General features: G+C 35.8%; 2 protein-coding genes, 1 long non-coding RNA gene and 2 pseudogenes across 5 annotated transcripts; 4 read left to right on the forward strand and 1 right to left on the reverse strand.

Annotated features, from left to right (window-relative positions):
• Positions 1 to 1,197: 1,197 nt before the first annotated feature.
• On the forward strand, positions 1,198 to 1,935 carry LOC147381322 (protein FAR1-RELATED SEQUENCE 5-like). The gene has a single exon (XM_086430579.1). It carries the CDS (start codon positions 1,198 to 1,200, stop codon positions 1,933 to 1,935), a length of 738 nt encoding a protein of 245 aa, XP_086286705.1.
• A 138-nt stretch (positions 1,936 to 2,073) lies between these two features.
• On the forward strand, positions 2,074 to 2,871 carry LOC147381323 (protein FAR1-RELATED SEQUENCE 5 pseudogene; annotated as a pseudogene).
• A 1,871-nt stretch (positions 2,872 to 4,742) lies between these two features.
• Positions 4,743 to 6,994, forward strand: LOC147381324 (DNA-directed RNA polymerase II subunit RPB1-like; annotated as a pseudogene).
• Positions 6,995 to 7,622: 628 nt separating this feature from the next.
• On the forward strand, positions 7,623 to 9,250 carry LOC147381325 (putative cyclin-B3-1). The gene is made up of 4 exons (XM_086430580.1): positions 7,623 to 7,697; positions 7,775 to 7,873; positions 7,962 to 8,140; positions 8,869 to 9,250. The coding sequence occupies exons 1-4, from the start codon at positions 7,623 to 7,625 to the stop codon at positions 9,002 to 9,004; spliced, it is 489 nt and encodes a 162-aa protein (XP_086286706.1). The 3' UTR covers positions 9,005 to 9,250.
• Positions 9,251 to 10,141: 891 nt separating this feature from the next.
• LOC147381326 (uncharacterized) lies at positions 10,142 to 12,917 on the reverse strand. 3 transcript variants are annotated; one of them, XR_015174656.1, is made up of 4 exons: positions 12,620 to 12,917; positions 12,372 to 12,473; positions 11,514 to 11,579; positions 10,142 to 10,465 (listed from the first exon to the last, which is right to left on the reverse strand). It is a non-coding gene; the product is annotated as an uncharacterized LOC147381326 (long non-coding RNA). The 3 variants fall into 3 exon arrangements; XR_015174654.1 differs by having other exon boundaries at positions 10,573 to 11,579; XR_015174655.1 differs by having other exon boundaries at positions 10,573 to 11,579; positions 12,591 to 12,917.
• Between the last annotated feature and the right edge of the window lie 1,138 nt (positions 12,918 to 14,055).

A 14,055-nucleotide genomic window follows, 5' to 3' on the forward strand; every position in this document is an offset into this window, starting at 1 on the left:
GATTTCTTGTTAAGCATGTGATATTCCTAGAAAGCCATACTCTATCTAATGGGTTTTGGTTGTGGTACATTGTTCATTTTAAATGTGTTCGTACGACACATATGGGTTTTGGTTTTGTTACATTGTACATGGTATGATACTGCAAATGGGTTTTGGTTTTGGTACATTGTTCATTTTAAATCCCAAAACATGTTTTTCCAGCAAATTCATCATGTTTAGTATCAAACTAATTCATTCAAAAATTACCAGTGAAATCGCTGGTAAGGCAAAATTGCTGGTATTTTATCAATGAATTCATAGACTATAAAACTGACAGCATTCATGAATTCGTACATTATAAAAGTGACGAATTAACTATAAAAACATGTTTTGGGAGTTAAAATGAACACTGTACCGAATCCGAAATTTTGTCATATTCAGGGTACGAAATGGAGATTCACCCCTTAAAAAAAAAGTCATCATTGAGAATAAGTGAAAATTGAGGTGCCAATAGAAACACACTCTCAAATTTTTTGTTTTGTTTTAGATTTCTATTTGTTAGATTTAAGATTTTATATGGGCCTAAGCCTAATTGTAATTAACTGTTGAAGTTGTTTCAATGTGTTATAACACTTTGTAATGTTGAGAATAGGTAAAAGTTGGGGTGCCAATAGAAACACACTCTCTCATTATTTTGTCTTTTTATTTATTTATAAAGATTTCTATTTATTAGATTTAGGATTTTATATAAGCCTAATCCTAATTGTAAATGACTGCTAAAGTTGTTTCAATGTGTTATGACGCTTTGTAATGTTGAAATAATTAGTTGAACCAAGCTTTTGTAATGTTTGGATTGTGTGTTTTAATATTTAACTAGGGTGTGATAAATTATTTATGAAATTGGGGATGTAATAAGTAAATGTAGATCACTTACTCATTCATTACAAGTGGCCTTAGAGATTTGGTCATATTTTCTAAGGCTTTTCGGGGTAAGTTAACTAGCTATTTGACACACATGCCACTAATCCTTTTGAGGATTTTAGAAATGGCTTTCCATTTATTCTTTTAGATAGCTTCGAGTATTATTGATTTGAATGTAAGAAACATGAGTTGGCAACTACTTTTGTATTATTATTTAGATGTTGAATAAATAGAAATTTCAATATATTTTAGTTAACCTTAACTGGGACTTTGTTAATTTGTTTTAGATAATTCTTCATGGATACGATTGACGTTGACAAGTGTGGGAGTGTACATGTGAATGAAAATGTGGGATCATCTTCGATTATGGAAGTAGATATTGGGGAACGTGTTGATTGCCTCAGTCCTAACAAAGATGTTCGAAAGTTAAATGCACCATATGTTGGGATGGTTTTTGATTCAACTGAGGAAGCAAAAAAATACTATGAAGAATACGGATGTCAAGAAGGGTTTTGCATTCGTGTACGAAGTAGTTCTAGGACGATAAGAGGTTCAAATGCGGTGACTGGGATAAGATATGTTTGCATACATGAAGGCAAATATACATCGAGGATAAAAGAAGATGCGATAACAGATGAGAATGAAAAGGGGAAGAAGAGAATTGTAAGAAGTTGTTCTACTTTTAAATGTGGATGTGAAGCAAACATGCGCATTGTATTCGACCAACGTGCAGTAAAATGGAGAGTGTCGGTTTTCAACGATGATCATAATCACAAGGTTGTCACGCCATCGAGGAGAATGAAAATGAAGTTGAATCGAAATATGCCGAGCGTAGCTAAGGATCTAACAGAAACATTTCATAATCAAAACATTCAAATTAATAAAGTTCCATCAATTCTTCGTGGAGATATGATCGGTTTTGATGTTAGAGACTGTTACAATCACCTTCGAAATGTTAGGCGACAGGATTTAGAAAGAGGCGATGCACAATGTGTACTTGAGTACTTTATTGAAAAACAGAATGAAAATCCATAATTTTTCTATGGGATACAATGTGATGAAGATGGGAGAGCAGTTAATTTTTTTTGGGTGGATGCGAGGTCAAGATTGTCATATGAATATTTCGGTGATGTGGTTACATTTGACACAACTTATAAGACAAATAAGTACAAGATGCCGTTCGTCCCGTTTACTAGAGTCAATCATCATTTTCAATCTATCCAATTTGGATGCGCTCTTCTAGGAGATGATTCAGAGACTACTTTTGTATGGTTGTTCGAGATGTGGCTTAAAGCTATGAGAGGAAAACATCCAATTTCAATAATCACAGACCAGGACTTGGCAATGAGGAATGCAATTGCCAAAGTTTTTCCCAATAGTCGTTATCGTCTATGTATTTGGCACATTCGGAAGAAATTTGCAGAGAAATTGTCTCATAAATACTTTGAAAATTCTACTTTCAGAAGTAGGATAGAAAAATGTATTTGGTCGACATATTCTGGGGAAGAGTTCGAAAAACAGTGGCATAACGTGATTCAGGAAAATGGATTAGAAGAAAATGAATGGTTGCAACACCTGTTTGAAATACGGGAATCTTGGGTGCCTACTTATAATCGAACAACTTTTTTTGCTGGTATGAATACCACTGGGCGTAGCGAAAGCATCAATGCATTTTTTGATGGATTTGTTAATTCGACAACAAATCTCAGAGAATTTGTTGTGAAGTATGAAGAAGCTTTGAAGAATATTTTGAAAAAGGAGAGTGATGAAGATTATGAGATAGAGCACAAGTTTCGATGTGTCAATGACAACGACTTGCTTTTGAAACATGCATCAACAGTTTATACGAGAAGTATATTTGAAAAATTAAAGGAAGAATGGGTCCAAGTTTTCCGATATAAAGTTGAAAGAAGGGAGATGGAAGAAGGAATTCAGACGTTTTTTGTAAAAACAAAGTTTGGGCGAGCCTGATGACTTTATTTTGAAAATAAATGTGGATACCTACGAGGGTACATGCGGGTGTAAAAAATTTGAGTTTCTTGGAATTGTTTGTCGGCATTTTTTAAAGGTGTTCACACATCTTGACATTGATGTTATACCATCACACTTTATTATTGAGAGATGGAGACAAGGGGCCAATAAATTTAGGGTGATGGATGTACAAGTAACAATCGATGGTTATGAACCTTCCGAAGCATTAAGATATGGCAATATGTGTAAACAGGCAACTACATTAGCCAGTTATGCATCATCTTCAATGAAAGCATACGCATTTTTCACGAATGCCGTAAATGATTTGTCGAAACAAATTTATGCAATTAAAATGGAAGAAATGACAGAAATTGTTGCTCAACCGAATGAAGAGGCACATGAAAAAGGAAAATGTAACCTATCTCAATTACTTTTAGACCCGAATGTCACGCAAACAAAGGGTAGAAAGAAGGATGACAAGGGAAAAGAAAAAGTTGATACTACGGGTCGGTTGAAAAGCAATATTGAGTTGAGCCAACAAAAGAAGAAAAGAAAATGCATTCTGTCATAAACTTGGACACGATAAGCGAATATGTCCTGTGAATCCAAATAGAAAGAAAAAAGATTGTATTCAAGGTAATTATAAGTATCTTTATAAACTAATGACTTCATTTAATGCATTTAATTGAATAAATTTTAAGTAATGTCTTATTTATTTATTTATGAATTTTTCCTCAGAAATTGATGATATACAAGAATTGGGCAAAGACATGGAGAACGATCATGAGGCCTTTCATTTGGAATGAGGGTATGTTATGTTTTCCTTTGAATTTACATTTTTGTTTTCTTGTGGGTTGGAATCTGATGTAGTTTTCCTTCACTTTGATCACAGAGTATAGTTTCTTACTACTGTTAACTATTTGGTGTTGATTTATAGGGAGATTGTACCCTCACCTACAGTTGAAAATGAGAATATCGAAGCAGTTTCACAAGAATTAACTCCATCTGTAATTGATCCAAATAAACCTATTGATGACATTAATTCAGTATCTAGTGTACATGTCGATACTGCTTCTGATGAGTTGCAGCAGAGAAAGTCCTCGGACAGTGGCATTCAAGCAACACTTTCTCCTGTTAGACCTCAATGGGCATGTCACAGAGATTATCTACAAGGGAAAGCATGATCATGCTAGACCTCAGCTTAGCAGTCAAATGGCAATTGAAACATCTAATCATACCAAGCCAAATGGTACCCCCGAACTTTCTCCTGTTGCAGCAAGTGGAGATGATGTCGAAGGTCCAAGTTCAAAGTTGAAAAGGATTCGCGATGAGGTTGAGGATCACGATGATCTAGATTCTAAACGTAGATTACTTCAGTTGAATACCAAGACCCCCAACAATGCTTCTACGAAAGAACAAGGTCAGTGTGTAACTCAAACATTTGTATATGCAAATCTTCAATTAAAAATGATAATGCTTTAGACTACTTACAAGAATTGACTCTATCTGTAACTGTTCCAAACACCACCAGTTTACAAGGTTACAGGGTCTGTTGAAGTTGACTGTGATGAGTTGCAGCAAAGACAGGACTCAGACAGTCGGGTTAAAGCAACTCGATACAATCATAAGGGTAGTCTTTCATTAGTAACTGAGAGATTTTGTGGAGATGGGTACAACAGATGCACACATCCTGACTGTCCAGTGAAAATGAAACTGGAACAATCTCATAATACCTGCTAAACAGATGCACACATCCTAGCTGCGAAAAGTCCATTCTTCTATAAGGTAAAAATATTAATGCTACTGAAGCAATTTTCTTTGCTTGCCTTAATTACTCATTGCCCTGTCTTCTGTTTAGCAGCTCTTCTCAAATGGAGAACCTTAAGAAATAGGAGAGAAATGGAGCTCCTGCACATATTATTTCAGAATTCATTCAGTTACTGCAGTTCCATATAGCTACTTATTTTGATAATGAGTTGCCGGGTCAGCCAAGGGTAAGTGTGCATGACTAAGAGCATCCAATAAAATCTTGATGTTTGCTTTTGGAGGTCAACTAAGAGGGGTTTTTACTGTGCAGGCTACTCAACGTTCAGGGCGACCCATCAAATCCATATGCAGTAGGCTTAAGGCTAAGGAAGGTCGGATTAGAGGTAACTTGATGGGGAAGCGGGTGGATTTTTCAGCTCGAACCGTCATCACACACACCAGATCCAACTATAAACATTGACGAACTTGGAGTGCCATGGAGTATTGCTTTAAACTTAACTTAGCCAGAAACTGTGACACCATATAACATTGAAAGGTATTACATTTGATTTATTTATTTTTATTTTTTTAGCTCTTCTTAATTGATCCTCCGTATCTGTCAGGTTGAAGGAGCTTGTTGAATATGGGCCTCATCCTCCCCCTGGAAAAACTGGTGCCAAGTACATCATAAGGGAAGATGGTCAGAGGCTTGATCTTCGGTACTTGAAGAAAAGCAGTGATCACCATTTGGAGTTCGGATACAAGGCTGGTTTCCCTCAAGTTTGCAGCTCTTGATTCAGTCTTCACACATTTACTATGTCTGAACTTTTTCCATATTGGTTGCAGGTGGAGGGACACTTGAATGATGGGGACTATGTCCTCTTTAACCGGCAACCTAGTCTTCATAAGATGTCTATTATGGAGCATAGAATCAAAATTATGCCGTACTCAACTTTCCGTTTGAATTTGTCTGTCACTTCCCCATGCAATACTGATTTTGACGGAGATGAAATGAACATGCATGTTCCTCAGTCATTTGAAACCAGAGCGGAAGTCTTGGAGCTCATGATGGTACCAAAATGCATAGTTTCACCTCAATCAAATCGGCCTGTTATGGGTATTGTGCAGGATACACTGTTAGGATGTCGTAAAATCACCAAAAGAGATACATTCATCATGAGAAGGTGATGTCATCCATAATCTTACTACATTGTTTTCCTTTGTTGTATCATCGTAATATAGTTGTTTCCTTCTAGGAATTTTGAGATTCTAATTTACTCTTGAATTGTCATAGGATGTCTTTATGAATATTTTGATGTGGTGGGAAGATTTTGACGGGAAAATACCTACTCCAGCAATTTTGAAGCCTAGACCTGTTTGGACGGGAAAACAAGTGTTTAATCTTATCATTCCTAAGCAGATAAATCTCATTAGAACCTCGGCATGGCACTTGGAATCTGAAACAGGTTTTCTAACCCCGGGAGATACACAAGTTCGAATAGAGAGAAGGGAGGTCCTTTCAAGCACTCTTATTCATGTCATCTGGTATGCATTGTATGAACACACTGATTTTCAAATTCGCTTGTTATTGCTAAAATGCATGTTCATATGCACAGTGAAGAGGTTGGTCCAGATGCAGCCCGTAAGTTTTTAGGTCACACACAGTGGCTTGTTAATTATTGGCTTTTACAGAATGGTTTTAGTATTGAAATTGAGGACATGATTGCTGATGTGGCAACCATGGAAAAAATTAATGAAACAATTTCTAAAGCAAAGAATGAAGTGAAAGGACTTATTAGGGCTGCCCAAGAAAAGAATTGAGGCTGAACCTGGATGAACTATGATGGAGTCATTTGAGAACAGAGTGAACCAGGTTTGCAATTACTATATTCTGATTGTTTTAGACCTACCTTGACTTTTAGCTTGTATGTGTTAATTTTTCTAACTTAGGAACCACATCCAGGTGTTAAATAAGGCTCGTGATGATGCTGGAAGTAGTGCCCAGAAGAGTTTATCTGAAAGTAACAATCTCAAAGCAATGGTGACAGCAGGTTCAAAAGGTAGTTTTATCAACATTTCGCAGATGACTGCTTGTGTTGGACAACAGAATGTTGAGGGTAAACGAATCCCCTATGGTTTCATTGATCGAACATTGCCACATTTTACTAAAGATGACTATGGGCCCGAAAGTCGTGGTTTTGTGGAGAACTCATATCTACGTGGGTTGACTCCACAAGAGTTCTTCTTTCATGCTATGGGTGGTAGGGAAGGTCTTATTGATACTGCCGTGAAAACTTCTGAGACTGGATATATACAAAGGCGTCTTGTGAAGGCTATGGAGGATATTATACATTGCATGATTGAAACACAGGTTTAACATTTTATCCCATCAACTTGGCTACATTTTTTTTCTGATAAATTCTTTGCTTTTCAGAGATATTGTTAGGTTTCAAAAGAGATTTTCTTAACTTCATTTGCATTCATGTTTGTTTGCATCAAGTTTCTTATGTAGTAGAAATTGAAATGCCTTGATTCTATTTAATTGATTCCAAAATTCAGAAATCTGTCATTATGGAATTGATCCCAGTTTTTTTTCAAAATTATTTGTTGTAATGATAAGGTTTTTTTGCTTTTTTTCTATGCTGTTTATATAACACAGCAGCCGTCAAGGCGTTGATTTCTCCCAACGAATTCAGACATTATTTCAATGAAGAGCCATTCTAAGGGCGCCCTGTTGCTAACATGATTAGAATCAAGGTGTATGGGTACATTAGTACATTAGGGGGCAGCAGCAATTCCCTTCCTCCTTTTTCAAAGGATGGACTTAATCATATATGTTTGATGAAGCAGCGTCGCTTCCATTTCTTTTCTTCAGTCAAATGTGATGTACAAGGTACCCCATTATCTTTCCTTTGACGAAAATTTAAATGGGTGTGAGTTTGTTGTAATGTTTCCTTACAAGATTACTGATAATTTGTAGATACAAGTAAAAGTAACCCAAATAGATGGAAATGAATTCTGCATCGAAGTTTTATGCAAGCACAAACCCATCATATACAAGAGATCAAATGCTTGCAATGGTCTGCATCTTCAGATTTTCCGTTTTATTACCATTATTTTTTTCTTAATGATGAAATAAACTGGCATCCCTTTTCAGGATAAGCTAATTCTTAAGAAGTTGATGTTCCGATTGAACTCACCAACCCCATATGTGTTCATGCTAAGGTTTCTCAAGGCTGCTCAATCTGACACAAAGGTATATATGTGTAATGCTTTCAAAATGAATAAGATTTCCAATCACTAACAATCTTAATATTTCTTCTCTTTGTGGGATTTTGTACCAGCTTGAACATCTATCTTTCTACCTCATTGAGTTGTGCTTGGTTGAATATGAGGCTTTGAAGTTCAAACCGTCCTTGCTATGTGCATTGGCAATCTATGTTGCGAGATGTACCCTGAAGATGACTCCAACTTGGACCCCACTGCTTTGCAAACACACACGCTATGAAGAATCTCAACTCAGGCATGTACTTCATTTCCTAATTGTTTTTCGATTTATCATCATACCTTATATGTCAACATACTTCAACTAGATTAATTTGCTATCCCTGATTCGATCTCACTATCCGGGATAAGGCTATCCTTAAGAAAATGTCCAAAAATGCTGAGCATTGAGGATTGGATGGGTAGAAGTTGGTGAGGTTAGGTGAGAAACCCAGTAGCTTACGTGAACCAACAAACTCCTTGTCTTCTCATAGTTTAAGAGCATTAAACATTCGAGATATTGAGCTAGGACAAACAAAAACTAAGTACTTAGATTTTCAATTCAAATCACAGAGTTCAATTTTTTGGATGAAGTTAAAAGTTCCACCCCATTAGGTCTTTGGATAATATTAGAGAAACCCCCTGTATTTTAAACTGTTGGCATGATCCCTTTGTCATTTTTGACCCCACACCCCCCACATGCTATGAAGAAAAGCCCAAGTACATAAAACCTTCCTGGGCAATAAGTATGCTCATTAACCTTAATAAATTAATAAATAATGTGTTTTTTTTATTCATCTTCTTGTTCTTTCTAGTAGGACAAACCTGTGATCCTCAACACACTCTAATTTACCTATGGACTCCTCCAGTCCAGCCACTTAAATCCTATTAAACTTCTTAAATTGTGAATCCCCGCAATGAAGCCATAGTTGTTGATATTGCAATTAATTTACATTAAGATGTATTTGATCGTTGTTTCAAATGCAGGGCGTGTGCGAATATGATCTTGAGCTTCCAGAAATCTGTCAAAACTGGGCCTTTGAAAGTTAGTTATGAGAAATACTTGCAGCCTGAACTCAGTTGTGTTGCAGAGATAAAAGCCATGAATCAGCTTCCTCACTGATCTAACTTTCTTTAAACAAGCTTGCAATCTCACTGTAAATTTTGTCCTCCATTCGAACCACACACTAACACTAGTGCTCATGTGGTGGTAAATCCGTGGTATCAAACATTCACGAAGAAAGATCCTGTGTCATTTTGTGCGTATAATATACTTCAAGAAGTCCCTTATATTGTTGTTGATGGTTACTCTTCTCTGTTATAGTTTGGAATTAAGATACTAAGGAAAAGTGATTTTTTTTGTAATTCAGTCATTATTACTATTCACTTAATTTCAAATTCAAGTACTCTCCTAAGACTTGTGTAAAAAAAAAAAATGATACCAGAAATTGGGCTCTGATGTATTGTTGTTGTTGACATTTTGCTTGAAGAAAATGGGTAGTTGGAATTATAGGAAAGTTGTGGGGTACTGAGGTGGCACGAGAAGTAGGACCATCTTACCTTGCCTTCCACAGTTGAGAAAACCTTGCAAAATTCTTAGTTTATCCCTTATTCAGACATGGAAAGATTTACAGGACTTGAAGCAGCAATTTGGCATGGACAAGTATGAGTATTTGGTGAGAACGAGTGCAGCCATTCATCTAGACAACAATAAATATTTTTTTTATCTCTAATTGGATTTGGTTCAACTCATATCATCACCACAAGTGCAACTCATAAAAAACAGAATGAGCGTATTGAACTCTTTACGGATAGAAATTATGAAACTTGGAGTAAAAATGAAATAAGCTTTGGCGGTACTAAGGTTCCTAGACCATGAATGTGGTCATACATGAAGATTGGAAACTGATAATCATCTCCAAGCTATTAAAAAGTCATAATGGTAACAAATCATCCTCGACTATACTATTTAGAAGTGGAATGCATTAGCAAAAGTGGTGAAGTTCCACTCTAAAGTGTATCAGTCTTATAATATATTGTTCAAAATAGAGCTGAAGATAATAAACAATGCATCACTCCACACAAAATTGAAATTTTACATCAGTAGTTGGAGTTTCCCAAAATAAATTCAAATGGTACAACAATCAGGAGAAAATATCATCCAAGTTAAAGAGGTAATATATCATTTAACCAACAACAATTTTATAAATAATTACATAACACACAAATATAATGGAATGAAGGAATGTGATTCATTTAACCATAATTTGGGATCTCATAAGAAAATTATTGAAAATTTTGGTGATATTACAAGATTCCTTAGATGGATCCATACAGAAAATACAAATTACAAATGTCTATTCTAGTCCTCAATTTCTAATTTATCTAATTTTTATTTCAAATTATTACAAAGATTTACAATATGTTTGTACAACAGTGAATCCTTCCACCAGTTTGAGCCGCGGCCGTTGATGATACCTTCACCTTGAATTGTAATCCCTCTCAGCTTTGTGAATTCAAGCCATTGAAACAATTCTGAACCCCAAGCTTTGAAGCTTGTTGGAGCAATGATGGTACCATCCAACTGCAAGAGATCTAACATTTCAATACTAAAACACCAAATAAAGATATTGGTACACAATTTAGATGTTATTTGTAATTCAACATTATCCTATCCTTGCAAAAAATTACCAATTGCAACGTCAATAGCCACAAGCACAGCTTTCATCTTTCCCAACACTCTCTCTTATAATCACTAATGAACAAACCAATGAGGGAGGCAAACATGAACTATTTTATTTTAGTATTTGATTTGTAACAATATACAAAATTCAGTCACACAAACACTTGTCAGGCCTTAATATTAAAAAAAACACAACTATGGTAACAATTGAATCACACTTATACTGTTTTCCTAGCTAATCTCCTCTCTTTGTCAATAACAATCTGTTATACTTTAAGAACAAAAATTAGTAAACTTTAGTAAGCTTTAGGCTACATCGAGGCCTTATTACCCTGTCTGATTCTGTAGTAACGGACATACAAATTTACCAATACATGCAAACTTAAGAAAATGATAACCGTATAATGATGTTCAATTAACGAAATTACCTGGTAACTCTTATTGGTGGTGGTGATAATGTTGTCACGGGTCAAAAGACCCAACTCCTCATCCCACTTTCATGTTTTCCCTCACTGAAGGCAATATCAAATCCACACACTTTTTCTCTTGCAAGCTACAACGTATTTCCATATCTTTTAAGGAATAAACTTCCTCTTCACATGTTTAGGAACAGATGCTTCAAGTAAGCCATTTTCCCCTAAATAAAATCCTAATTCTCCCAAAAATCCCCACTAAACTCTACAATGAGACATGAATTAAGTGAATTCGAACCAAGAACACAATTTCAACACATACCCAAATAAAAAATATGAGCTTTTGATAATTTTAGGGAAATTTTTTCACAAAATACATGCTCATCTAGCAGAATTGAATTATAGTTAAAGTAAAACCAATTTATAAATAACCCTTTTAATTCTCAAATACAGAACTAAAGGGGGTGCCTCAAGAACGATCCCAATTCCATAAATAAAATCAGGAAAAAAAACTCTAAATGAGAGAGAGAACAAACCAAGGGGGTGTTCCAACTTGAAGGAGCTTTTGGTCGTCATAGAGAGTCTTCTATTGCGACTTTTCTCTGCGATTTTCAAACATCGAAAGAACATATAAGAGATAAAGATCACCAACAAAGAATATTGACTCAGAAACAAGAGAAACGCCACATCACTATTTCTTACACCAAGTATACATAAAAAAGGAAGAATACAAATTGAAAAAAGAATTAAAGTTGTAGCCATTGATCTCCATCTATGAAATTTCTATCTAGAAAAGGTCTTGCTTCATCTAGAGAACATCCATCAGCAGTGCAAACAAAGGTTGAAGTTGGTAGCAACAATGGATGTAGCAGTGGCAGTGGGGGGTGATTGATGTTCTCATTATGATATTAAACATCATAATGGTAATTCAAACCTTACGAAAAGAATGAACTTGCTCTGAAATCAAAATCAAGACGGTGGAGCAGATTCCACATCATGGTGTGGCCTTGATGAAATCGACATAACTATGATAAGGGGAATTGGAATCCCTCAGCCGAGACAAAGTCATCCATTTTAAAAACTTGGATATCTCACCCAAGAAAACCCCAAAATTGTATTCGTCAACTCCCTCTCACAATTACATCCCAATTTATAAACTTCTCTAATACTAGATTTCCTAATTCTAAGAAAATCAAAATAAGGAAGATCCAAATGCAAATGAACAACTTCCTAAAATTATTTAATAACAACAAAATCCTATTTCCATTTAAGATATATATTCTACTAAAAGAAAATAAATCTAAGATAACTTGCTTTCATCACCTTGGATTTCCATTATTAAGGGACTAGGACAGTACAAAACTCCAAGATTAGAGAGAGGGAGAGGAACTTACAAAAAGAACAGCTTCTAAACTATAAGGTGATGCCCGTCGTGCAAGACTAAAAGCGTGATCAGCTTCTAAGTAATCTACCAGCTCAAAATATGCTTTTCCAACCTGTATCCAAATGTTAAAATCTTAAATGCTCCAATGCTAATAGAATTATATGGAAAAAGGGAAATTTATAGAACTAGAATCATGCAAACAACTAATCAAAATTATTCATTACTTAACTGATTTTAAACAATTTCTTGGTAAATTACATGTTAGAGTGAGATAATGGAGGGAGGGATGGACGAGTTGGGTTTCTGTCGAGCTGGGGTTCGGCCTAGCTCTTTGTTTCTTCGCAACGAATTAGAGAGAGAGAGAAATGAGGAAGACGGTGATGTGAGTTTGAAGAGGAAGAAGACGACGAAGATGGAGATCGGTTAGAAACGAAGAAGAGGAAGAAGAAGACGAAGATGGTTCACTCTCTGTCGACGAGGAAGAGAGTGAAGAAGAAGACGAAGATCGATTCGATCTGTCGAAGAGGAAGAGAGTGAAGAAGAAGACGAAGATGGAGATCTCAGCGTTCGAACGCAGGGCAGAGTGAAGAAGCAGACGAAGATCGATCTCAGATCTGTTTTTTTTTTTTTTTTTTCGGGGAGGCGTTTGCAAATAACGAAAATTCGTTATTTTACAATCGATTGTACCGCTACACCCGATCTGGACCGCTGATCTGCGCAAAATCCGACGGCTGATTTCGTGTGTCGCGATGAGGGTCGAAATGGGGGTCGTAGGAACGCGACCCTATATATATATATAGGTTCAATAGGACAACGATTTCTACACAACATATAGACAATGTGTGTTTTTGTCTTTATGGGCCAAAAGTTTTTGGAATGGACTGATTTTTTGTGAGGATGATCTCTCTGATGAGGGATCATCCTGGCAAAAAATCAGCCTATTCCAAAACTTCTAACCCATCAAAAGTGATTTACAAAAATCGGACGGTCATAAATTTTTCAACAACAAAAATTGGGGTTAAAAGTTTCATAATGAGCTGATTTTTGGAAGGATGATCTCCTCATCACAGAGATCATCCTCACAAAAATCAGTCCATTCCAAACATTTTTAACCCATAAAAGACAAAACAAATGTTGTCTATATGTGTGTAAAATGGTTGTCCTTTGAACCTGACCCATATATATAATGGGTCAGGTTCAAAGGCAACCATTTCTACACACTATAGACACATGTTTTTGTCTTATATGGGCAAAAATGTTTGGAATGGCTGATTTTTTGTGAGGATGATCTCTATGATGAGAGATCATCCCTGCCAAAAATCAGCTCATTAAATGAAAATTCTAGACCGTCCAATTTTTGTTGAAAAATTATAGAAATCCGATTTTTGTAAAAATCAATTTTGATGGGGTTACAAGTTTTGGAATGGGATGAGTTTTTTGGCCAGGATGATCCCCCTCATAGAGATCATCCTCACAGAAAAAATCAGTTTCCCCCATTCCAACATTTTTTCCCAATAGACAAAACACTTGTCTATATGTGTGTAGAAATGGTTGTCCTTGAACCTGAAACTATATATAATATATATATATAGAGATATATAGGGTCAGGTTCAATGGCAAACTTTTTGGCAAAAGCATTTTTCAAAACATGAGTTAGAAGTTTTGGAATGGGCTGATTTTTGGTGAGGATGATC

Source organism: Akebia trifoliata, unplaced genomic scaffold (genome assembly GCF_017979445.1).
Source record: "Akebia trifoliata isolate Shusen 1 unplaced genomic scaffold, ASM1797944v1 Contig00573, whole genome shotgun sequence".
Classification (NCBI taxonomy): domain Eukaryota; kingdom Viridiplantae; phylum Streptophyta; class Magnoliopsida; order Ranunculales; family Lardizabalaceae; genus Akebia; species Akebia trifoliata.

What these genes read in the sequence shown, in the direction of transcription:
- LOC147381322 (XM_086430579.1), top strand. Translation starts at nt 1,198, where the DNA reads ATGGATACGATTGACGTTGACAAGTGTGGGAGTGTACATGTGAATGAA.
- LOC147381325 (XM_086430580.1), top strand. Translation starts at nt 7,623, where the DNA reads ATGGAAATGAATTCTGCATCGAAGTTTTATGCAAGCACAAACCCATCA. An exon ending in GAGATCAAATGCTTGCAATG is followed by an intron (nt 7,698 to 7,774) that starts GTCTGCATCTTC and finishes ATCCCTTTTCAG; the next exon opens with GATAAGCTAATTCTTAAGAA. An exon ending in TATGAAGAATCTCAACTCAG is followed by an intron (nt 8,141 to 8,868) that starts GCATGTACTTCA and finishes TTTCAAATGCAG; the next exon opens with GGCGTGTGCGAATATGATCT.